Genomic DNA, 23,588 nt, shown 5'->3' with positions numbered 1-23,588 from the left:
TACAATAAACTGATACAACAGCCCAAGAGCCAATAATACAACTAGGCATGGAAATAAAACAAGGGAAATGAAAAAAAAATTGGCTCATTTTAAAAGATAAGTTTTAACCGGCTTTTATAAGAGTCCATAGATCTTAAGCCCAAAGGAAAACAGATCCAGAGTTTGGGGGCCACTGAGCAGAAGGTTCTGTCTCCTTTAGTTTTCAGCTCAGTATGGGGCACCATCAACAGGCCCTGATAACCGGACCTCAGGGACCTACCAAGCACATACGGGTGCAGGCGCCTTCAGATATAACCTGGTGTTTGTCAGTGAAGAGGTCTAGGGTAACATGTTTTGAACAACTTGTAAGGGCGTTGTGCTAAGACGTGTATGGTGCATTGCAAAAATCCAAATGTAATGAAACAAAAGCTTGAATACCTCACACTTTCTCTTGACACACATGGAGGTATTACTCCCAGTTTTGGTTGCTATTTGTATCTATGGGCCATTTTGTGCATAAAAATGACCCCTGAATGCATCACCCGATAGAAACCTAATTTAGTCCTCCAGAGCAACAGGTGGCGCCATTTCTCTTTCTTCCCCATCGACTCCGACCCGTTTTGTGTCGGTAACAACATACCTGGAAACACATTAAAAAGGGATCAAAGTGTTGCAGAAGTTTGACCCTGAAAATTTGATCAGGTAAACATTTTTCTCCTTTTTGTCTTTGTGTTGTGGAAATTAGCGCTGCTTCTAGTACTGTTGGTCGCTGCTGCAACTTTAAAGCTGTTTATAATAAATTATTTGCTTTGATTTTGTTGCCGCTGAACGGCTTTTAATAAAAATGACACACAGAGCATAATAAGCTTTTGCAGACGACCAATGCCTGATTAAAAATCCTCATCTGCTGCATGATTGGTTTTCCTGGCTTTTTAAGGAATTCACAGCCCTTTAACTTTTTCACATTTGGTCACAACACCAAACTTCACAAAGTTCATTTTATTTGGATTTTATGTAAAGTGGACGTAACAGTATACACGTGTTTTATATTTTATTTATTTTTAATTAAAGTAATAATCTGAAAAGTGTGGTGTGCATTTTACATCCAATTTTGCTTCTTGTCTACCAGCTTTGCACATCTAAAGGCTAAAATGTTTCCTGATTCTTCTTCTCAAAATAGCTCAAGCTCGGTCAGACTGGCCTCTCACACCTGAACATATTTTGATCTGAACTATTTTGTAATAACTCTAGCTGTCCTGCTGGATGGTGAACTTTTGCTTCTTTTGACCTCCATATCTTTATTCACCAGTCTTACTGTTCCTGCTAAAGAAAAGCATCCCCATTGCATGATGCTGCCACCACCATGTTGCACAGTGGGGATGTGTTCAAGGTTATGTGCCATGTGTTATTTTTCCAGGGCACCTTCTTCCACATGTTTGCTGTGTTTTAAAATGGCTTGTGGCAAACTCTTAACTTCTTATGTCTATCTTTAAACAATGTCTTCTCAGCACTCTTCCATGAAAAGGCCAGATATGTGGTGTGCATGACTAATAATTGTTCTGTTGACTGATTCTCCGACCCAATCTGTGGACCTATGCAGCTCCTCCAGAGTAACCGTGGCCCTCTTAGTTGCTTCTTTGATTAAAGCTCTCCTTGCCAGTTTAGGTGGAAAGCCAAGTCTTGGTGGGTTTGCAGGCGGTTCCATTTCCTTTTTTACGTTCAAAGCTTGCAATATACACTGCTCAAAAAAATAAAGGAAACACTCAAATAACACACCCTAGATCTGAATGAATGAAATATTTTCATTGAATTCTTTGTTCTGTACAAAGTTGAATGTGCTGATAACAAAATCACAGAAAAATCATCAATGGAAATCAAATTTATTAACCAATGGAGGCCTGGATTTGGAGTCACACACAAAATTAAAGTGGAAAAACACACTACAGGCTGATCCAACTTTGATGTAATGTCCTTAAAACAAGTCAAAATGAGGCTCAGTATTGTGTGTGGCCTCCATGTACCTTTATGACCTCCCTACAACGCCTGGTCATGCTCCTGATGAGATGGCGGATGGTCTCCTGAGGGATCTCCTCCCAGACCTGGACTAAAGCAGCCGCCAACTCCTGGACAGTCTGTGGTGCAACGTGACGTTGGTAGATGGAGCGAGACATGATGTCCCAGATGGGCTCAATCGGATTCAGGTCTGGGGAACGGGCGGGCCAGTCCATAGCTTCAATGTCTTCATCTTCCAGGAACTGCTGACACACTCCAGCCACATGAGGTCTAGCATTGTCCTGCATTAGGAGGAACCCAGGGCCAACCGCACCAGCATATGGTCTCACAAGGGGTCTGAGGATCTCATCTTGGTACCTAATGGCAGTCAGGCTACCTCTGACGAGCACATGGAGGGCTGTGCGGCCCTCCAAAGAAATGCCACCCCACACCATTACTGACCCACTGCCAAACCGGTCATGCTGAAGGATGTTGCAGGCAGCAGATCGCTCTCCACATTGTCTCCAGACTCTGTCACATGTGCTCAGTGTAAACCTGCTTTCATCTGTGAAGAGAACAGGGCGCCAGTGGCAAATTTGCCAATCCTGGTGTTCTCTGGCAAATGCCAAGCGTCCTGCATGGTGTTGGGCTGTGAGCACAACACCCATTTGTGGACGTCGGGCTCTCATACCATCCTCATGGAGTCGGTTTCTAACCGTTTGTGCAGACACATGCACATTTGTGGCCTGCTGGAGAACATGTTGCAGGGCTCTGGCAGTGCTCCTCCTGTTCCTCCTTGCACAAAGGTGGAGGTAGCGGTCCTGCTGCTGGGTTGTTGCCCTCCTACGGCCTCCTTCACATCTCCTGGTGTACTGGCCTGTCTCCTGGTAGCGCCTCCAGGCTCTGGACACTATGCTGACAGACACAGCAGACCTTCTTGCCACAGCTCACATTAATGTGCCATCCTGGATGAGCTGCACTACCTGAGCCACTTGTGTGGGTTGTAGAGTCCGTCTCATGTTACCACGAGTGTGAAAGAACCACCAACATTCAAAAGTGACCAAAACATCAGCCAGAAAGCATCGGTACTGAGAAGTGGTCTGTAGTCCCCACCTGCAGAACCACTCCTTTATTGAATGTCTTGCTAATCGCCAAAGATTTCCCCCTGTTGTCTATTCCATTTGAACAACATCATGTGAAATTCATTGTCAATCAGTTTTGCTTCTTAAGTGGACACTTTGATTTCACAGAAGTTTGATTTACTTGGAGTTATATTGTGTTGTTTAAGTGTTCCCTTTATTTTTTTGAGCAGTGTAGTTTTATAACCTAATCCTGCTCTAAACTTCTCCACATTATCCCTGATTGCTCTGCTGTGTTCCTTGGTCTTCATGAAGCTGTGTGTTTACTAATGTGCTCAAACCTCAGTATAAATCCAGATGTACTATGAAAGCTACAAACATAAAAATACAGGGGTGGACTTTTACTAATTTGGTTATTTAATGTATTGTTTTCCTTCCTCCTGCAGTAAGGGAAGGTGTTGAATTAACTGAACTAAATGATATTAAAACTTTATTTGCCATTTTATTTTTTCTAGCAGTTCTGAGATGGAGCTGCAGCTTCCTCCTCATGAGGGAATCAAGCTCTCTGTGGTCGACATGCACACAGGAGGAGAACCTCTCCGCATCATCGTCGCTGGCTACCCAGAGGTCATGGGTGACTGTGTGCTCTCCAAGCGCAGGTATGCCCGGGAGCACCTGGACCACCTCAGGAGGGTGCTGATGCACGAGCCCCGGGGTCACTACGACATGTACGGAGCCCTGATTGTGGACAGCGAGATGCCCGAGGCCGACCTGGGTGTGCTGTTTATGCACAATGAGGGCTACAGCACAATGTGCGGGCATGCCGTCATCGCCCTGGGACGCTTTGCCGTGGACTACAAGCTGGTAAAGGAGCCGCGGTCACCGGAGACGCAGGTGAACATCCACTGCCCCTGTGGGCTAGTGAAGGCTTTTGTGGAGTACTCTGCTGGTAAAACAGGAGCAGTGAGGTTTCTGAGTGTGCCAGCGTTTGCCTTTGCAACAGGTGGGAGGTCTTCTTGTTTCTATACAAACTGTGGTCAGGTGGTTTTATATCTCGCAGGCCTGAATAAATGACTTTACACCAGATGTGACGGTAACGGTGGAGGGGTTTGGTGAGGTGACGGTGGACATCAGCTATGGGGGAGCTTTTTACGCCTTTGTTGATGCACAGAGGTTTGGTCTGGATGTGAAGCAGTCCAAGACTCGGGATCTTGTAGACGCAGCAACGGCGGTGACCAAGGCCGTTAAATCCCAGGTTGGAAACCTTCTCCTGTCGGCCACAAGGATGTAAATGAAACCAGTGTTTTCTTCTCAGGTGCACAGTATATACAAGCTTGTCCACATGCTTCTCTTTCTTCTTCCTCTTGTCTTCTGCAGGTGAAGCTGCACCATCCAGTCAGTGATGATCTGGCTTTCCTTTATGGCACCATCCTCACAGATGGCAGAGATGAGTTCTCACCTGAGCCCACTGCCAACATCTGTGTGTTCGCTGAAGCTCAGGTATGTTCAGGGTTTCTGGAAATATCAGCTTTTACATGATCCATGTCTCTGTTTAGTCATCAGTCCATTCATCTGTTTGTCCATCAATCGATTCACTCATCTGTCCATGTTTCCATTCATCCCTCCATCCACATTTTCATCAGTTTTAACCATTCATCAACGTCTCCGTTTCTCCATCCATTAGTCCATCCTTTCTTACATTCGTTTGTCCACCAATTTTGTCAGTCCGCCTCTTTGTTGGTCCATCTGTCGATTCAACCATACATTAATCTTTCCATCCATCCATCCATATATTCATGGATTTTACAGATTTCAGATTTAAAGCCTCACATCTGTGGGAACATCTGTAGTGAAAGCATAGAATCAGAAACATCTTTATTCGTCAAGTTTGTGAACACAAACAAGGAATTTAACTTTGGTTCCACTCGGCTCTTGTTGGAGACATTTTATATACATATATATTATATATTATTTATACATAATATAAATAAGAAGGGAAATAAGAATAAAAGTTGGTGAATCAAAATGTGTTAATTGCTGGAAGTTTGATTCTAGAAAAGTAACGAATAAAGCCATAAAAAATATCCTGTATGTTAGTTAGTTGTTCTGGACGAGTACCACCCAGTGGGCAGCAGTTGCGTGAAAGCTCCGGGATCTGCTTTGGTGTGTTCAAAACCTCATATCTCGTATAATCACAGCATGTCAGACCAGCAGCAGCTGAGCATGTTGTAAAACGCATAAAAGCAAACAAAACGAATGCTCTCTGGGTAATAGGTAAGGAGCTGTGTGTTTCCCAGGTGGACCGAAGTCCCACCGGATCAGGTGTTACAGCTCGAGTTGCTCTTCAACATCACAAAGGTCTCATCCAGCTGAACCAGACCAGGACGTTTCAGAGCGGAGCCACCGGATCCCAGTTTACGGGCAAAGCTGTGGAGGTAGAAGAAATCTTTGTTTACTGGGATTTATTTGTTTTTTCATGTACTGGCTGTAAAGAAATGATCTAGATACAGTTCCATGCAAAACTGTTCACACCCTTTGAACTATTCTACGTTTTATCACGTTACAACAACCAACTACAATGTATTTTATTAGGATTGTATGTGATTAAAACTAATTAGTACCTAATTGTTAAAAAGAAAGAACATGATACATGGTTTTTAAAATTATTTTCTAATATCTGTGAAGCAGTGTGGCACGTATTTATATTCAGCCCCCTGTATCAAAGGTCCCGTTTTCCACATAATATGTAAGAATTAGTGTTTTTAAACTCTATCATTTTTTTCTAAAAGGGAAAAAAGTTCATTTTAGCTAAATTAGTCGCTCAAACAAGTCATGCATTTTTCATCACTTTTATAGAAAACACGGGATTGTCAAAGTTTTATGTAACTATTTAAAAATATTTTTTTCCTTCTTCCACTGTCCTCCAACTAGGACCATAGGCGTATAAATATCAAACTTAATTAAATGAATACATGTACCATTTAAGACCTTAAACTGGACAATGAGATAAAGTTGGAAAAAAAATCACATGGGTCTAAAAACCAAGCTTTAAAGACTGAGCAGATTTTTTCCTAATATTTAGCTCTTGCCATCTTTAAATAACAGCTCATTTCATAAGAAATAGATTCCTACATTCATTGGTACTGGCTCTGAAACTGAGCTTTAACCTAATTTATGAGCCGAAGGTGACCGCTGAGTTGACCCCCACAAACCTTTTCCTACCAGTCGACGGTGATATTTCTGTTTTCTCTTCAGGAGACCAGGTGCGGAGACTTCAGGGCGGTTGTGGTGGAAGTAGCTGGCCGAGCTTTTTACACTGGGGTTTCACGCTTCGTCCAGGAGCCTGAAGACCAGCTGGCCCATGGGTTTCTGTTGAAGTGAGGAACGTCGTCGACAGAGGGAATTTCACTTCATGCGTGGTGACGCGTTTGGAATATTACAGTGCTTTTGTGGCTTAAAATGCTCCAAGAAGACATTTGGAACCATGTTTTGATTTTTTTTTGTGACAATTGTACCAATTGTTTAAATTTGCTCAAATAAAGTGAAGAAAATGCATTGTTACAATAAGAACAATTTAGCAGAAAACAATAAGGCATAGTGCATTCATTGTTGATGTGCTATTATAGTTTACCTAAAATATTCTGCTTTAAATCAAGTCCTATAGGTAGAGTAAAAATACTTACTGACCACTAGGTGGAGCCATAGGTCTGGTTGATATGGTATTTTTTAAAGACATTTTTGTATTATTTTTTGACAGTAGGCAGACAGGAAAGAGGGGTAGAGAGAGGGAGAGACATCCGGCAAGGACTGTAGCCTGTATATGTGGTTGCACGCTTTACCCCTACACCATCAGCACTGCGCGTTGATATGGTATTTTTAACCTAAACAAATGTTAAAGTCAAACAAAACACAAACTCAAACGTAATTTCTCCCATTTATTACTATTTTAACTGATCAAATGGAAGGCAGGATTTAAATTATAAACGTTGAGTGGGGATGTTTTGACGCAGGATGGATTCACAAAGCTGAAATTCAAATAAGAAGTTACCTCTACATGGGTTTTTGTTTTAAGCAGTGTAAATCCAGCCAGTGTGCTGAAAAGATATTCAATCTGTTCAAATAAAGACAATAAAGGGGGGCACTCTCTTCAGGGGTGGGGGAATATATTGCAAGAACTGTATTCGGTTCTTAAAATGGCATCTAGCATAAGAATTATACATTTCTATGTGAATGTGCAAGCACACATCCTTAAATGGTGTCTGTGACATGAGAGTACTCAACCCAACAAATAAAAACCAACGTAGTCAAGGCCAGCTCTCAACAGGAGAATGTTCAAATAAAACGTATACATACATATATATATATAATAAATGCTCCCCATCATTAATGAATAGAAAAATCCCTGCTTTTCTGTTACTAGCGGTTTGAATCCCATTTGTCCCAACATTGCAGAGTCCTGTGATGTTTTTCTAGCAGAGGAGCTGCAAGTCTCTCCAGGACACCTCAGGTAGCTGAACGCAGCCTCCTTTTGATCTATGAAAACACTCTGTACAAAATGGCCCCTTATTTTTTTATTTTGGGATCAAGCACCCGGCTCTAAAGGAGTCTAAAAGCTGCACGTTTCGGTTTGTGCATAGATTCTGATGTAGAAAAGCAGCACAGAAGGGATCTGATCAAACAACCACGAGCATCTCCCACACCTGGAGGGAGGCTTTTCTCCAGCTTCGTCTGAACTGATCTGATTTGGTCAAACTTCATCAGCATTTGGTGTCTGCTCCCTCTCATATTGCAATCTAACAGACTTAGGGGGGAAAAAAACAGTTTCTGAAGGGGTTGTGTAGTGCATGGCTCTGCAACGAGGTCATGATTTATTCAAGCCTATCTGGGTGGTAGTGGATGAAGGTGCAGAGGAATGTGCAGGTCAGTTTGACCCTGAGGGAAACCAATGCTGAAGAGGAAAAACAAGCGAGCGGGATGGACGGTTAGATGTTGAGTTTCGTGACCGGCCGCTCCCTGCTCGATTCCGTGTTCTGTGAGGTGATCCGCTTGCGGTTGCGTTTCATCTTAGACAGGTCCTTGTCGAAGACCTCGCCCGATCGCAGTGCAGACACCAGGTCATCAAATTCGCCGCCGTCGTCCTCTCCGTTTGCTTTTGCTTTCCGGGCCCTGCGCTCTTTCTCCCTCTGTTCTTTCAGCTGGTAACACAGAAACATTTACCGTATTTATGAGAAATCTCTCTGAATGTATTTCAATAACAGCACTGTTTAAGGTCTAATAAGGTCTTGGTTTACCTGTTGAACACTTTCACTTGTTTTCAGTCATGTGCACTTAATCTATATAATGGGTTTCACTTAATGAGTTACTGAAATAAATGAACCTTTCAAATATATTCTAATTTACTGATGGATCTGTATGTACAGCTAATTAGCAGTTTCTTAAATGTCAGTCAGTCATTTTCTACCGCTTATTCCATAGTGGGTCACGGGGGAGCTGGTGCCTATCTCCAGCAGTCTATGGCGAGAGGCAGGGTACACCCTGGACAGGTCACCAGTCCATCGCAGGGCAACACACAAACAACAATGCACACACTCATTCACACACCTAAGGGCGATTTAGAGTTACCAATTAACCTAACAGGCATGTCTTTGGACTGTGGGAGGAAGCCAGAGTACTCGGTGAGAACCCACGCATGCACGGGGAGAACATGCAAACTCCATGCAGAAAGACCCCAGGCTGGGAATCGAACCCAGGACCTTCTTGCTGCAAGGCAACAGTGCTACCAACTGCGCCACCGTGCAACCCAGTTTCTTAAATGTGCTTTATAAAATGATGAAATACAGGTTCGGTTTGAGGTTTACACACACAGCTCATTAGCATTCATTTTGTGTCTATTTAGGACTTTTTCAAACATATTTTCAGCACTGAATGATAATTTTTGAAGAAGCACAATTGTCCACAATTTTAAATTTACTGTGAATTTCTTCTTAAAACACAGTCAAAACTTTACATACATTCGCTTAAGTCTTCAAACTTGACCCTTATTGACTTTTTGTTAGTAATCATGATTGAGTATAGACAAAGAAGTAGCAAAAGAAACAAAATAAAAAGAAGAAATAGAACAATAGAAATGGTAGATTCACACCATTTCTAAACAACTGCAGATTTCAAGCTCAGTTCAGACAAGCATGCTTAGGTACAAGGTATTCAGATGTGTCACCACTTGCTCAAAGTCTGAAAGAAGACCCATAAGATTTTAGGTTAGGATATTTAGGATGTTCTCAGGAAACACTCAGGCTCGGGTGTCACTGTCCACACTGAAACAAGTTTTTACATCGTAATGAAAGACCCAATCAAGAAAGAAGATCCTGCATCAAAATGAGACGAGGCAAACCTTGAGCTATTTGGCCAAGCATGTTTTTTATGAGTCAAGGTGAGGCTTTCAAAACTAAGAACGTTCTGCTTCTTCAGTGTTTAAAAGACAAAGAGAGTTGCAAACTTCAGCTGAATCCTGAAGGTTTTTTTTTTTTAACGGTTTTTCTCCCTTTTTTTCATTTTCTTGCCTATAAATTGTTCTGCTGCTTTTCTGTTAGTTATAGAGATGGACACTTGCCGGTATTGTACTATTCTGTACTGCAGTAACTACATGTGACAGCAGCTTTTAAAAATGTTAATGTAATCAAGATTTATGTAAGAAAAAGCAAATTAAGTAAAAAAAAGTTACATTGTAACAACTGTGAGGCATAGTGGTGGCAGAATCGTGCTGTGGGGCTGTTTGGTACTGCTGGGTAGAATAATTAAAACAGAGGACTACCTAAATGTCCTTTAACAGCTAGTTGGTTGAAACTTGGTCACAGCTGGATGTTCCAACAGGACTATTATCCTTAAAAGCACATCAAAACCGGTGTTTAGGGATAAAGAAGGTTAACATCAAGCTTCTGGAATCAACCTCAGATCTATTAAAAATAGCAAACTATATCCAAAGGTCCGGTCTGTGCCAGGAAACAGACCAGCAGGATTTAGGCCAGAACCTTGTGATGGCTACATAAAGTATGTGATGGAGCTGTAACTTGCTGAGGTACATTTTACCAAACATTAGTGGAAGTACTCGTCTTCAGTCTTTTTCCCTGACCGCAGGGGCAGCAGACTCAGCAGAGACGCCCAGACATCCCTCTCCCCAGACACCTCCACCAGCTCCTCCGGTGGAGCTCAAGGCGTTCCCAGACCAGCCGAGAGACATAGTCCCTCCAGCGTGTCCTGGGCCGTCACCTGGACTTCCTCCTGGTGGGACGTGCCTGGAACACCTACCAGGGGTGGCGTTCCGGAGGCATCCGATGCAGATGCCCGAGCCACCTCAATTGACTCCTCTCGATATGGAGGAGCAGCAGCTCCACCCCAAGCTCCTCACTGTATCTCTAAGGAAGTGCCCAGCCACCCTGATCCTTTTTGTGGAGATATTTGAATATAATTGAGCCTGTATGTTTATTTTTGACCCTTTGACGATAAGAAAAATTGTAAACTTGTGAACCCCGTTGTTTTTTTCAATATAATTAAAGTTGTATGTTATTTAATATTCTCATCCTTAAAAAATAACCATCAAAACAATCATTAATTTAGCACAATTAGTACGATCTTCATGCCCATGATGTGTATGTAAACTTCTGAGTGGATGTGTACATTTTTCCTTTATGCCCTTAAATCAAATCTTTGCAGTAAAAACAGTCACACACCTGAGCTTCCATTTTAGCCCTGCGCTCCTCCTCTTCCTTGCGTTTTCTGATGTTCTCGTTTTCCTGCTGAGCCTCAGTGAAGGACTGCAGGAACTGGTCAAAGATGCCAAAGAACTCATCTGGCTGCATCTTGCTGGCATCCTCCCCAAAGTGCTTCACTGCCCTCAGGAACTGCAGGACCAACGCGAAGAGGAACACAGACAGGGGCACAGGGGATTAGATTTACTGCAGCACTCAGCAGAACCACGTCTTCCTCCGTCTTTTACTGTTTTTACAGGAGACTCATTAAGGCTTCTGCCTCTTTGAAATCAGAGCAGGGTAACAGTAGTTGGAGCTTTGAAGCCCAAGGTAGCTTAGATATGACTGGCTACAGATTAGAACAGAGGTCGGAGGCTGGAGCTAGAGCCCAAATTATTAACGTGTTTGTTGGGTGTTTTAAACGGTGAGTTAAAAAGGAGAAGATCCAGATGTCAGGTCATGCTGAGAATATATACCTTAAATATGAGACTTTTACAGCAGTGCTGACATGCAAACTATAAAATAGATCAAAGATCCTTTTAAAGGATTTTAAAGTAGTCAGTTTATCATTTTGGTCTTCTTGTGCTTTCCTTTAAGAAAGAAAAAGCATCCATGGAGTCTCATGTTCACGCAGCTGACAGGTGAAATGATCCTAAACTGGTGCCCCTGCTTCTCGGACCAATAAAAGCGTGAGAGGTCCTGCAGCAGGAAGCTGAACCTTTTCACCCCTGCTGGTCGATTTCCTACAGAGGTGACTGTTGGGGGTCAACCAGACGTGTAGAAACAGCTGCGCCCAGAGGAAACCAGAAGAGAGCTTTTAGCGCCTGTATCTTCGAGTGATAGCAAAGCACTCCTGTCAGCACGAACACATGCGGTTTTCTGCAGAGATCCGCCATTTTGGTCTGATTGACTCACCAGTTCTTTGGCTTCTGTGAGAGAGTCCTCCACCTCAGAGAAGCTGAAGCTGGCCACGGCAATGAACTGGCTCACCACAGACACGAACTTGTCACCTAGTTCCTGCGGACGTTTCTTCTGAAAGTCCAGCTCCTGCAAGTGGAAATCCAAACGAAGTCAATTTAGCAGCACTGCAAAAGGCTGAGAATGTGTATTTGAAATGATAGAACTGTTGTGATGGTAAGGTGGATGTTTGGCTTACACTCTCAACACTTTTTAAGCCACTGCGCAGGTTGCCAATATCTTTTTCTAGCTCTGTCATGCTGCAATGAATGAGAGAAGGTGGATCATTGTCTACAGAACAGAGGGATCGTCTTCAGTACCGCAGCTGGGGGTTTAATAGCAGATGGCAAAAGATGGGATTCTTCCCCAACTGTATGGTTAATAGAAAAATAAATAATTCAAAAGGGAGGCATTAGCTTGGAGATCTATCAAACTGGCACTGTAGCCAGAGATTTAAACGCTGTCAGTACCAGTAGCCACATTATCTGACAAAAAAGCTCTAATTGATGTATTTACGTACACGGTATAATTTATGCTCCAGTTCCGGCAAGCACTGTTACTCTGCCACAAAAATACGTTAAATTAGCGACCCGTGTCGTTAAGATTAGCAACAGTGAAGGGAAGCAGCTGAAAGTCACGGTTTTCTACACAGTCTGCGTTTTAGTTGTAATGGATTTTACTGCACTACAGTAATGTAGCTGTTTCTGTCTGAATGCTGTGAATAAAGGCCACTAGTGCCAAAGCATCTTAAAAAAAATACATCTAACCTCTTAGACTTGTGTTATTGAACAGTAGGCCACAAGTAGTGTGAACAATTTGCATAATATCAGGGGGTAATACTATCTAGCAGCCAAGAGAAAAACACAAAAAAAACATTATTTCACAGACTTGACTTTAGCTGCCTCTGAGACACTCTGGAGGTCATCCTGGAACTTTAAGACTTTGGGATATTTCTTCTCTAGGATGGTGATCAGGTAGTGCAGCAGCGTGATGTTTCTGAGTTAAAGAGACACAAGGAATAGACTAAGTATTCTGTATTCATTAATGGATCTTTAACAGACAGATAAAACATTCACAGGCCCTTATAATATGTTGATGTCTTCTATAGCATATTTTCAGTGTCGATGTAGTGGCTGAAAATCTTACTTGTCAATACTGGATTTGGTATCGGCAATCTTGTTGAGTGAAGACACTTTGAACCCATAAGCATTACCCCTCTGACCCTTGTTCATGTAGTTTCCAAAAGCGAGCACCACCTCCAACAGCTGCTTTAGGTTTCTGCTGTGTAATATCTCCTTAGAAGCCTTGGAAAGAGCTAAAACAGAGAAAAGCAAAGCCCACTTAGAAATGAAAGGAGTTTGGCTTAATAGAGTTCCAATCACCTTTACTGGTAACCATGGCAAAACTAGGTAAAAAGCTGAAAATAAATCTGATTTTCAATTGCAGTGTCATAATCTCAAAGTAAAAAATAATCCCATGTTTAGTTGAAGTACATTTATTGCCCCCTGCTGTTAACACTTTCTACAATCCCATATGCAAATAGGCAAATAGGACAGCGCTTATCTTCTACTAAGAAGACACTTCAAGGTTGCATCTTACAGAGAGAGGGATGTGACCATTCCACTTTGCACTACGTGTCTAGAACAGATAGTCCAGACTCGTGGGTCCTTTCTTATGCCCCATTTACTTCAGCTCAGCCCACACCTGAGGGACGTAGATGGCTAGAAGGTTGATTTTGTTTATAGGAAACAATATCCATAATGATTTAGCCACATTTTATGGATCCTAATCCAGAAAACCTGACCACAACCCATTTTCAGTTCTTTTTTGGCCACCACCTGAAGCTCTTGGTATGACCCTTACAGTTTATAGCTGTTACAGGTTTACAGCTACCACTAGAGTTGTATTCGGGCAGAATATTGATGGGTCGACTTTAACCCTCCATTCCATGTTGGGACCTGGTGGTTTATCATTAAGCATCAAGAACACATACATAACTAAATAAATGTAGTCAAAGTATTTTTTAATGTTTCATTTTAAGCTTATGCTACTGCAGTAGGGGTTTAATTCACTTTAAAGCACACCCTTATCATGGGTGCCAATTAATGTTGCTGGGTAGGATTTTATCTAATTCTCAGACAATGCCCACCTTCAACTTTGGGTTTGATCTCAGCTATCCTCTCAGCAAACTTCTTCTTGAAGTATAAAGCCTGAAGCCTCTGCTGGTAGTGGTTTATTCTGAATGGAAGAGGAAGGGCAGACAAAATTAAATGTGAATAGGGAAATAGATAGATTTATTAAAAAGCCACAAAACAGATCCTTTATGAAAGCAGAACTAGTCATTTCACTTAATGATAGAAAGTTTGTGGTAATAGAGAGTATTTTTGGGAGGGTTCGAAAGAGCAATAAACGTGTACTTCTTTCAGATCTCCATAAAACATTCACTGCAGATTATTGAAATGAAAAATACATAAACAAATGTTTATTTCAAACAATACACTTTAGCAGTGCCAGTTAGTCTTAACAATTTTTCTGCAGATATTAACTGCGTTTATAACACCTTTTCTTTATGTCTTTCAACTTGCAACTCTATTTGCAAACCTGGAATAAAAATACTCTTATTTCATTGTCGTTACTATTTATACACTGGCCAAATTCAGAAGTTGTGATTCACACAGTTGGCTATTGTTCCCTGCTAAGTAGAAACCCATGTGTCACTGCCTTTATCTGCTCTCTGAAACAAAGACTTATTGTTTGAGCTGCACCAACCTGAAGCTCTCAGCTCTCAATTTAGAGGACCCGGCACACAGAAAATGTAATTACCTGCTCATCTCATAGAGGAAGCGGTCAGGTTTGGCCATTCGATCCAGGTCATGCTTGTGCTCCTCGAGGAGATCCACATCGCTCTTCTCAGGAACAAACTTCAGCAGCTGATCGGGCATAGAGGATCTTTACAAACCTATCACTAAGGCAGCAGAACTGTATAATACAAGCAATTCTTGCTTCGTCCATTTGTGCTTCCACGTTCCTACCTGCTCCAGCATGTCTTTAGGAAGGTCCTCGTGCTCATCCATGGTAAGAATGGCTCTTTTAATCTCCTCATTTGAGAGCTTCAGTCTGCAGCACGCAAAAAATGAGTTAAAAAACACTGTTTTTGTTTCAGCTTCCCATGATGCCTTTAACTCACCGTGAGAGCAGAATGTTGCAGTTTTGAGCCCGACGACCATCAATGACCGACAGCTCCTTGACCTTCTTAGACCCCAAGGTGTCGTCTTCTGCTTCTTTCTGTTAACAGTTATTATTAGAGCTATATTAGTTATTTCAGCAGGTTACACGTATTTATGTAAGTCACAGAAACAAATCATTGACTAAGCCCCCTTCACAACAGCCAAAGACTGCACCACAAGATTAAAAAAGAATAATAAAGCCAGAATGTAGAGGGTCTTGAAAGGGCTTCTGTGGTGCATGGAGAGTTTCCAGATTGGTTTTAACATGGTTCATTATCAAGCTGGCAGCATGTCTGGGTCTTGCATGAAGGACCTGGTAGCTGCCGTGGTTGCTTGTTCATGCTGTGTAATCTTTGGGGTCTGATACGGCTTGGAAAACGGAAAATGTAAAGCAGAATTGGCTGCAGACGGTCTAATGCCAAGGATGCAGCCTGCAGTGCACCATGGACAGTTTTGTACACTGCAGCTAGAATGCATGGGGGTCCTGCCACTGCTTTGCCTGTGAGAAAGAAGATCTCACCAAAACACCAAATTGTATAGTCCATACTTCTCCAAAATAAAAATAAAAACAAACACTGCACCTTACTAATACTAATATTAAAAATACTAAGGGTTTTCTCCTCCAAAGCAAATCTGAAACTGAAGCTGGAGCTGCAGAAACCTACTATATTTAATGGAAATTTTCAGATTATGAGAAACTGTCCTAGTGTAGTGGTGATAACTATGGTTCTGAAAAAAGCTGCAAAGATAAACCTCTGTGCTCAGAGAGCAGCAGGATCATGCTTGCCTTCGCATTGAAATTAGGTTTTCCAAATTTGCTGCAAACCAGAGACTTTTGAACTGGAAATCCCATAACAGCTGGGTAATTTTAAGCCAGTGAGAAGGAAGCCTAACACAACCTAAGGACGGGACTAAAACTCGACAAATACATTGGAGTAAACAAGGCAATTTCACAACATACAGAAAAACACAAACATGCCACGCAGACAACAAATATCTTAATGACTCTACTCAAAGGACATAAAGCACACATTTAATATATAACCAAAGCCATATTAACACCTGAATGATGCTGTAAACTTACTGTAGTGTAAAATCAACTCACCTGTTTGCTGTTATTGATCATTAAGAAGTCCTAAAATGCAGTAGGAAAGCAGGGAAGATGGAAGCATTCATTAGAATGAGTGAAGCAGTTACGTGATTGCAGCCCATAAGAACAGAGCGTAAATGAATCAGAGCTCATTCAGCGCTTCAGTGACAATGAATCAGTAATGAGGTGAGCAGCAGTGAGACGGGATGAGTGGTTCGATTAATCAATGTGTGCTCGACGTCACATGCTGTGCTCATTAACATCTATGGACCGTCTCTATGTTGGGTCACTGTGAAGTTTAATCAGGCTGAGAATTACTTTTGCAAACACAGCTCAGCCTATTTTCTTAATCAAAACCCCAGAATTCAATGTATTTTACTGGCATTTTATCTGATAGAAACACGGTGGTGGCAGCATCATGCTTTGTGAACGCTCCTCTTCAGCAGGGACAGAGACCCCAGTTAGAGTTGGTTGAACAAGATTCAGGGTAATACTGAAAGAAAACCTGCAAAACACTTTCCAAGAATTGCCCAGTTAAAATAAAAATCCAGTTCAAATAAAACAGAAATTTAGACTTTTTGGGCAGGAAAACTGATTTTTGCAGACACTCTCTATTTTTGACTAAGCTTGAGCTATTTTGAACAAGGTGGGTAAAACATTTAGTCTATAGCTGTGAAAAGCTGGTAAAGACATGTCCTAAAAGCTTGCAGCTCTAACTGCAATGAAAGGTGCCTCTACACAGCATTGACTCAGGTTGGCTGAATACAAATGTATAATATTTCTTCCATTTCACAATAACGGAGTAGATTTGCAGTATGCTGGTTCAGAGAGTCGGCTGGAGTTCTGGGTAACGTCACTTCCTGTTTTCACTGTTGCACTTGGTGAATTGTTTGGTGTATGAAGGCTCTCTCGTTTGATCTGATTTCTCTCTACTGTGATTTCTCTTACTTGTTATAATACATAAGCACGTTAAAACACATACTTTCTGTTGCTACTTTTAACGTTTGGGGACTCTTTGTGTTTTACACGGTTTTTCAATTTTGCATTATTTGCTGTTATTTCAGCTTTTAACTTTGTTCTCTCTTTTCACTTCCTAGAAGCTACACCTGGCCTGACTCTGTGTCTACCTGCGACACCTTTCTGGAGAGGGGAATCGTCCAAGCTTCTGCTGGCAACAACTTAATGCTCACCCTCTACTGATGATCCACATAGCCCTGTCTTTCAGTGTTTAACCCTTTCTCTCTCCTAGACATGGTGATTGACTGAGCTTTTACTGTAACTAATTATATGTGCTCTCTTTAGACTCTAACCTTGAAAACTGGCTCACAGTTTATCTGGTCTTTCTTTCTAGGTGAAACGACTAAAGGAGCTACATCCATTAACATTTACTTTTCCTTCCCATAGAAAGTACTCCTGGATCAGTGCTTCTTTGTTCTCTTTGTGTCTCTGCTCTGTTCTCTCAAACCCCCAGTCGGTCGTGGCAGATGGCCGCTCACACTGAGCCTGGTTCTGCTGGAGGTTTCTTCCTGTTAAAAGGGAGTTTTTCCTCTCCACTGTCGCTACATGCATGCTCAGTATGAGGGATTGCTGCAAAGTCAACGCCATTGACTGTCCACTGTCTCTACATGCTCATCCGGGAGGAGTGAATGCTGCAAGTCACTGACTGAATGCAATCTGCTGGGTTTCCTTAGACAGAAAAACTTTTTATCCAATTTGAATAAATAACTAACTTTGACTGCACTGTTCAATGGTTAGGATTAATTGGAATGTATGAACCTGACTGTTGTGAAGTGCCTTGAGATGACATGTGTTGTGAATTGGCGCTATATAAATAGACAATTGAATTGAATTAATGCACATTTTTGTTGATCTGTCACATAAAATCTCAATAAAATACATTTAGGTGTGCTGTTCTCACATAATAAAAAGTGAAAATTTTGAGGCTAAAACAAAAAGAAAACCAAAATCAACAGAAAGCCGATTATGAATTTAACTTATGCACATATAATCAAACACACCAAATGATCAGTTCAAATGTAAAAAAGATCAGAAAGATTCAAGCGTCAATGACAACCTGAAATGATTTAAGAGTCAAAAATGGCAGAACTAATCTGAATATCAGAGAAATGGGCTTTTCCTGTTTAATTAAATGTGACCCTGACTCATACCTGCTGTCTCTGATAGGCTGAGAAGGTCTTTTCTATGTCATTCAAATCCAGGATTTTAAAGACTCTGGTATCGTCCACATCCATCCAAACTGTGCCCTCCAGCTTATTCTGTGCAGGAAACAATTAGACATCTTACCCATAAAAAACATAAAACCTTGGAATTAAATATCTTGACTGTTCCCACCTCAGCCAGCTTGGACCAGTTGAAAGACTTGAGCGCATTGGATGGCTGAGGAATGTTCTTCGTCTTCAAAGATGTTCCCAGGGGGGCTCCTGGTGGTGGAGGGATGCCTCCAATGGGTGCGCGTCCAGGGGGAGGTGGAGGACCACCCGGGGGAGGGGGCGGCGGAGGAGGCATCGCACCACCAGGAGGAGGAGGAGGGCACATGCCTGCAGATGCTGGCATCAATGGAGGAGGCAGAGGGCTGCCAGGGGGACCGGGGGGCAGAGGAGGACCTCCAGGAACGACAGCTGCTGCCTGTCTCTGCAGGGACAGATTGTAAACACAATGGAGGGTTAAAATGCGTCAACGTTTCTCATGTTGCACACCCTGATAATGGACCAGAGATCAGATGTGGTCTGCCATGAAAACTACAGAAATTAATAACCTTTTTTATTTATCTAAAGAGAGTTATTTTTAGATTTAAAAAAGACTTCATTTTCAGCTTAGTTTAATGTAATATTGTTAAATGGGAAACATACGGTGCTGAGCTCGTGCAGTTGCACTGTAAGTTCAGCCACTTGCTGTTTGACATTCTTGTGTTCGTTGCTCTCCTTTTCCAACTTCTCCTTCATCTTGTTGAGCGTCTGCATCATTTCCTCTTTCTCCTGCGCCTTTGCGTCACATTCGCGTTCTTTCTTCTCAAACCTTTGCTGCAGCTCGTGGTGCTCTGTTGTGGATAAATGACTTTAATATCAAGTTTATTCGATCCTGATTTTACAGAGTAATGCTAGAATTACACGCACCTTTCCTCATTTTCTCTGCCTGCTCTTTCCACTGTTTGACCTCGTTTTCATTAACCAGCCTGCACAGACAAATGACAACGGATAATTAATCACAGCCTGTAGATGAACTTCAAAGAGAAGCCATTTGGAGCCAACGTTGTAAACTTTGTGACTTTCAGCTTGTCAGCGAACACAACACTCTTGTGCATTCCTCACTCCTACAGTCATGTAATCTCTTCCATGTCCTCGTTCATTTATCTGTGTGTTAAAGGGCGAGCAGCGCACTTACATCCTGACAACATTCTTTACGTTAAAGTTCTCCAAGGGTGCGATGTCTGGGTCGTGACCTTTGTCATTCTGTAGGACCATCTGCTGAACGATCCGGTCCAATAGAAGCCAGTACTGTACCGTGTTTCCACTTCTCTTGTCTGGAAATCAAGACAGGAATACAGAAGTTGGCAGTCGATGTTGCAAATCATTTCTTATTCTTTAACAATGTCAGAGACAAAATGCCTTGTATTAATTTCAGAGCATTATATTGTTAATTTGTGTTTGAATTAATTTTCCATTGAATTATGGACAAGGTTGCAGATGTCTCCTTTCAACCTATTGGTAGCTGTGCGAAGGTTCCTACATGGTTTTCATTTCTCACACGTCCATACTTTTCATGACTCCAAAGTTTAACTTCAAAATGTAAAACTGTTATAAACTTATGGCAGATTTATGGTTTTGAACCTGAAACCATTAAAGACTGATGGATGGATGGATATTTAGATGCAAGTACTATAAACACTTAGATCCTAGAGTACTATAATCTTAGTACTAGAATCCAACTTTTCAAGTCTCTTGGAGGTGGTTTTACTTTCACCGCTGAAATGAGTTGATTAGTAAAGAAAACATCATATAAACCTATTACCTATTTACTTAGAGACTTTCACTTGTAAACACACGATGTGGGAACTATGAATGGTGTACCTTTTTACAAAAACTCTTTGGCAAAGTAAATATCAGGGTCTAAAGGACTATAGTGTTCATCTAGGCTGGGAATGTGCTTATCCAATTTTCTGGACCATCCAATCTCGCCAAAGTTAACACTCTTATCTTTTTTGGCACGAAACTGAAGAGGACAAGTACTGTGTGCTGTGTGGGAGAAATACTCCTCCTTTAGACTGCTATTTTCAGCCTCATGATACTTACTTAAAAACAGTGCAGAAATAAGTACTACCTATATTAAACTACCTTTTAAAGAAAGACTTACGTGGCATTAGCAGACAGTGATGCAGCACTGACATAAAGTGCGGGTATGCATCGGTGAGGTTCATCTTCTTGCGGATGAGATCGAAAACCTGTGTGGCACTTTTGGTGTCTATATGTACCTATAAGAGAAAAACCAAAATAGGATATTGTAATTCTTTGACTCTGATTAGCAGAAGTAAACTAGGTCGCTCTCTTCCTTACCGACTCAAACCGTTTCGACAAAGCCCGCTCATCCTCGTTCCGCAGCATCTCAAAGTAGTCTAAATGCCTGAGAGAGCAACAGAAAACTATTTCACTGAATGTAATTGAAAGGCTGAAAATATGTTGCATTCAGGAACGTATACTGCTTGGACTGTTTATATTTATGCATTATCTAGTAAGGCTACGAGGAAGCCCTGTTACAGCTTACGCTAAGATAAGGGTGATGGATTCTGAATAAGGATTAAGATTTCCACAATTCCAGGGAAAATACGATACCTGAGGTGAAATCCTTAAATTCAGTCCCAGGTTTTCATTATAATCTCTTTTTTAATTTCTAACTGTTTATCACAAACAGTTTTGATTAAAACTGTATATTTTACCTGTCTAATGTGGCGTTTTCATGTGATCGCAGCTTATCGATGACAGGTTGAATTCCCAACATAAGAAATTCATATCGGAGATGGATACGGAATTCCAGACTAGTCTGTTTAAGGAAAACAAATGTTAGTTAAATATTATAAATCGTTAAATGAAAATGCTCCAGTATAAACCAATAATTTAATAATGTACCTCTCCGGCTCCTTGACTCAGCACAGCGTTAATAAAGCACATGATGGCAGTTTTCAGGTTGACCTCATCTCGGTACCTCCCCGTGCTACGGTCCAGCTCATTTATAAGTGTCTGAGGAACGACGGGACATAACCAGCTTTTAATATCTTCAGAAAATATCACTTCATTGAACTGTAAAAATCTGCAATGACCCACCTGGAAGCGAGTTCTCTCACAGGCGAAGCGTTGGTAGTGCAGCATAGCCTCCAGGATCTTTTTGTGCCCACCAGGCACCAGGCACACAGCACCCATTATTTCCAGCACTGCCACCTTAGTCTTAATGTTTTCTGTGGCCAGGCTCTGAGCGATGATATTGATACTCTCGGAGTGTGCAAGGACGTTGGCGCGGCCCTGCGAGTTGTTCATCAGAGCCTTGATACAGCCGATAAGAGACGTGTGGATCTGCGATTCGGTGGTGTCGTAGTCCATGCTCTTCAGGAAGTTCAGGATGCATGTCAGGCCATCCAGGTCGATGAAACGGGTCACAAACCTGAAAATAAAAAGGGACCGGGTAACTCTATCCTAGTTTTACCACAAACACAAATGTGAGCAGATGCCTTAAAATAAAGCTTTAATGAACCCGATAAGAGAAATAGGCTCTTTCAATATAGTGACCTTCACATTTTAAAGGACTCATTTCCATACTGTGTTGAGAAACCAAACAGAATGACAGAAAGGGTGAGAGGAGGTTAAATGAAAGAAGATATAATCATAGGTGACATTAGAAATAAAGACCAAGAAGGAGATTGTTAGAGAGAGATTAAAAGCCAATAATTCCCACCTCATAGGTTGTGTCCTCAGAGCCGTCTTCAGGCTCTCTATGGTTTTGTTTCTTTCTTCCTCATCTTCCTTCTCCAGAGCGAGAAGGGTCTTTCTCTGTTCAACGACACATTTTCAAGTTCATGCTTATGTTTCAACATTCGCAACAGGAGTACATAAATATTCCAGTCACCTAACTTGATGCATGGGAAAATATAGCAGACACATTTAGTGGCACCCCTGGTAAAGACGTGCACCAAGTCCTAAAAATGAAATGTCATGGTGACGCCACTCTTTGCTAGTGGGCAAGTTTGGGGGAGTAATTATTTTTGAAAGGCATGTTTTCCTGTCTTTCTCATTTTAAAGAGGGCATGTAAGAAACAGGAACGTAATGAAAAGGGTCCAAGCTTTTTTTTTTTTTTTTTTATAAAAAAGGTTTCAGTTACATTTATTTTATGAGATTAATAAAATAACTAGAGGGCCAATAACTGTGGAACCGGTGATTTTGCTAAAATATATATATCTCCACCAGGGGTGTAAACAAGCATAGAGGGCACAGTAGGAACATTTTCCCTTTCAAAAAAAAATCTGATGAAACAGACACTTTTTTAACCAAAAATAAGAAGTTTAGCTGTTTAACATTATTACTTACAGCTGCCATTGAATTGAGCTGATCAATATAATATTCTGGCCAACTAGTTGCACTTTTGTTTTCTTCTTGTTCCTATAAAAAAAACAACAGAAATAAATTATTTGAAAATCATACTCTGTGACTGACTGAAGCATCTTTAAAAGACAAATAACACATTAATATAACATAGGGATTAAAGAGGGCATATTTAAATTAAGAATATTAACTGGATGAGATCAGATTTTTGGGACGGGACTTCAAAATATTGCAGAAAGTCACGTTTCCATCTGGTTCATCTCACACGTTTGATCTTTATTGACATCAAAGAATGACTTCAAAGTAGAACTGGAGTTTCTTCCTCGTTCCTCCTACTCGCCATCCTTTGTCACATCAATAAAGCTGTAAAAGACACCAGCAGAAAACAGCATGCAGCGCTCAGGGAGCAGACAGAAATAGCTAAAAATGAAGAACTCCTAAGTAGGACGACACATATTCAACCTATTTTATCTTCCAGCGCTTCAGTAGGTGCCAAAAAAAGACAGCCCAGCTGCTTGAGAAAATCTGGAGATTAACAAATGACTGTTAAAACTGTGGATTAGGGACATGGCCTGATTTATAGTGAGATTAATGTCCTCATGGGCATGTTTGTTTCACAAGTACCTAAAAACATAATTTTTCATGAGGATTCTCCAAACTCTCTGAAGAGAAAGCTCCTTTCTCCTGAACTTGGCTTGTACATAAAAGGCCTTCTGACTCCCAGTTTAACTCTTGCTCCATTAAGCACAAGTGAACTGTGACCGTCAGAAACTAATTGAGCGTCAGTTATTAAAGTGGACCGCGGAGCCTTGGCCGGTCTGTGTGGACTGTGCAGCGACAGTCAGACCTGATCCTGCTGGGTCCACTCGTGATACAGTGCCAGCATGACCAGGTGGGAGCTGGAAAAAGTCCA

At 41.5% G+C, this 23,588-nt stretch overlaps 2 protein-coding genes across 8 annotated transcripts in view; one reads left to right on the top strand and one right to left on the bottom strand.

The window, feature by feature from the left end:
• The first annotated feature begins 533 nt into the window (after positions 1-533).
• LOC124881893 (trans-L-3-hydroxyproline dehydratase) lies at positions 534-6,605 on the top strand. 3 transcript variants are annotated; one of them, XR_007041773.1, is made up of 6 exons: positions 534-681; positions 3,566-4,053; positions 4,136-4,305; positions 4,428-4,550; positions 5,325-5,485; positions 6,306-6,442. XR_007041773.1 is itself a non-coding variant. In XM_047387794.1 (6 exons), exons 2-6 carry the CDS (start codon positions 3,576-3,578, stop codon positions 6,429-6,431), a joined length of 1,035 nt encoding a protein of 344 aa, XP_047243750.1. In that variant the 5' UTR covers positions 534-681; positions 3,566-3,575; the 3' UTR covers positions 6,432-6,605. The 3 variants fall into 3 exon arrangements, 2 of the variants coding, with proteins under 2 accessions (XP_047243750.1, XP_047243751.1); XM_047387794.1 differs by having other exon boundaries at positions 5,348-5,485; positions 6,306-6,605; XM_047387795.1 differs by having other exon boundaries at positions 568-681; positions 3,569-4,053; positions 5,348-5,485; positions 6,306-6,605.
• A 367-nt stretch (positions 6,606-6,972) lies between these two features.
• LOC124881892 (disheveled-associated activator of morphogenesis 1-like) overlaps positions 6,973-23,588 on the bottom strand; it is a 57,321-nt gene continuing 40,705 nt past the window's right edge. For 4 of the 5 annotated variants that reach the window (XM_047387790.1, XM_047387791.1, XM_047387789.1 and 1 more), the window contains exons 4-26: positions 22,661-22,732; positions 22,031-22,125; positions 21,406-21,739; positions 21,211-21,321; positions 21,021-21,124; positions 20,641-20,707; positions 20,441-20,558; positions 19,472-19,610; positions 19,204-19,262; positions 18,940-19,127; positions 18,422-18,721; positions 18,238-18,345; positions 16,085-16,114; positions 14,940-15,037; positions 14,785-14,869; positions 14,576-14,682; positions 13,902-13,990; positions 12,899-13,067; positions 12,641-12,748; positions 11,952-12,012; positions 11,711-11,842; positions 10,778-10,948; positions 6,973-8,245 (exon numbers count right to left, since the gene is read on the bottom strand). In XM_047387790.1, the coding sequence (XP_047243746.1) occupies positions 8,033-8,245; positions 10,778-10,948; positions 11,711-11,842; positions 11,952-12,012; positions 12,641-12,748; positions 12,899-13,067; positions 13,902-13,990; positions 14,576-14,682; positions 14,785-14,869; positions 14,940-15,037; positions 16,085-16,114; positions 18,238-18,345; positions 18,422-18,721; positions 18,940-19,127; positions 19,204-19,262; positions 19,472-19,610; positions 20,441-20,558; positions 20,641-20,707; positions 21,021-21,124; positions 21,211-21,321; positions 21,406-21,739; positions 22,031-22,125; positions 22,661-22,732 (2,958 nt within the window). In that variant the 3' untranslated portion in view covers positions 6,973-8,032. The remainder of the gene's footprint in view (positions 8,246-10,777; positions 10,949-11,710; positions 11,843-11,951; positions 12,013-12,640; positions 12,749-12,898; positions 13,068-13,901; positions 13,991-14,575; positions 14,683-14,784; positions 14,870-14,939; positions 15,038-16,084; positions 16,115-18,237; positions 18,346-18,421; positions 18,722-18,939; positions 19,128-19,203; positions 19,263-19,471; positions 19,611-20,440; positions 20,559-20,640; positions 20,708-21,020; positions 21,125-21,210; positions 21,322-21,405; positions 21,740-22,030; positions 22,126-22,660; positions 22,733-23,588) is intronic. The other variant, XM_047387793.1, reaches the window with a different exon arrangement.

The sequence above is a fragment of the Girardinichthys multiradiatus genome, chromosome 15 (genome assembly GCF_021462225.1).
Source record: "Girardinichthys multiradiatus isolate DD_20200921_A chromosome 15, DD_fGirMul_XY1, whole genome shotgun sequence".
Classification (NCBI taxonomy): domain Eukaryota; kingdom Metazoa; phylum Chordata; class Actinopteri; order Cyprinodontiformes; family Goodeidae; genus Girardinichthys; species Girardinichthys multiradiatus.
The sequence above is the reverse complement of the archived record's forward strand: the minus strand, read 5'-3'. Positions and strand labels throughout refer to the sequence as shown.

Bases quoted from the DNA above. Each gene is read 5' to 3' on its own strand.
- LOC124881893 (XM_047387794.1), top strand. From the start codon at position 3,576: ATGGAGCTGCAGCTTCCTCCTCATGAGGGAATCAAGCTCTCTGTGGTC. The intron at 4,054-4,135 runs GTGGGAGGTCTT...ACTTTACACCAG, and splicing joins AGCGTTTGCCTTTGCAACAG to ATGTGACGGTAACGGTGGAG. The intron at 5,486-6,305 runs GTAGAAGAAATC...TTTTCTCTTCAG, and splicing joins TTACGGGCAAAGCTGTGGAG to GAGACCAGGTGCGGAGACTT.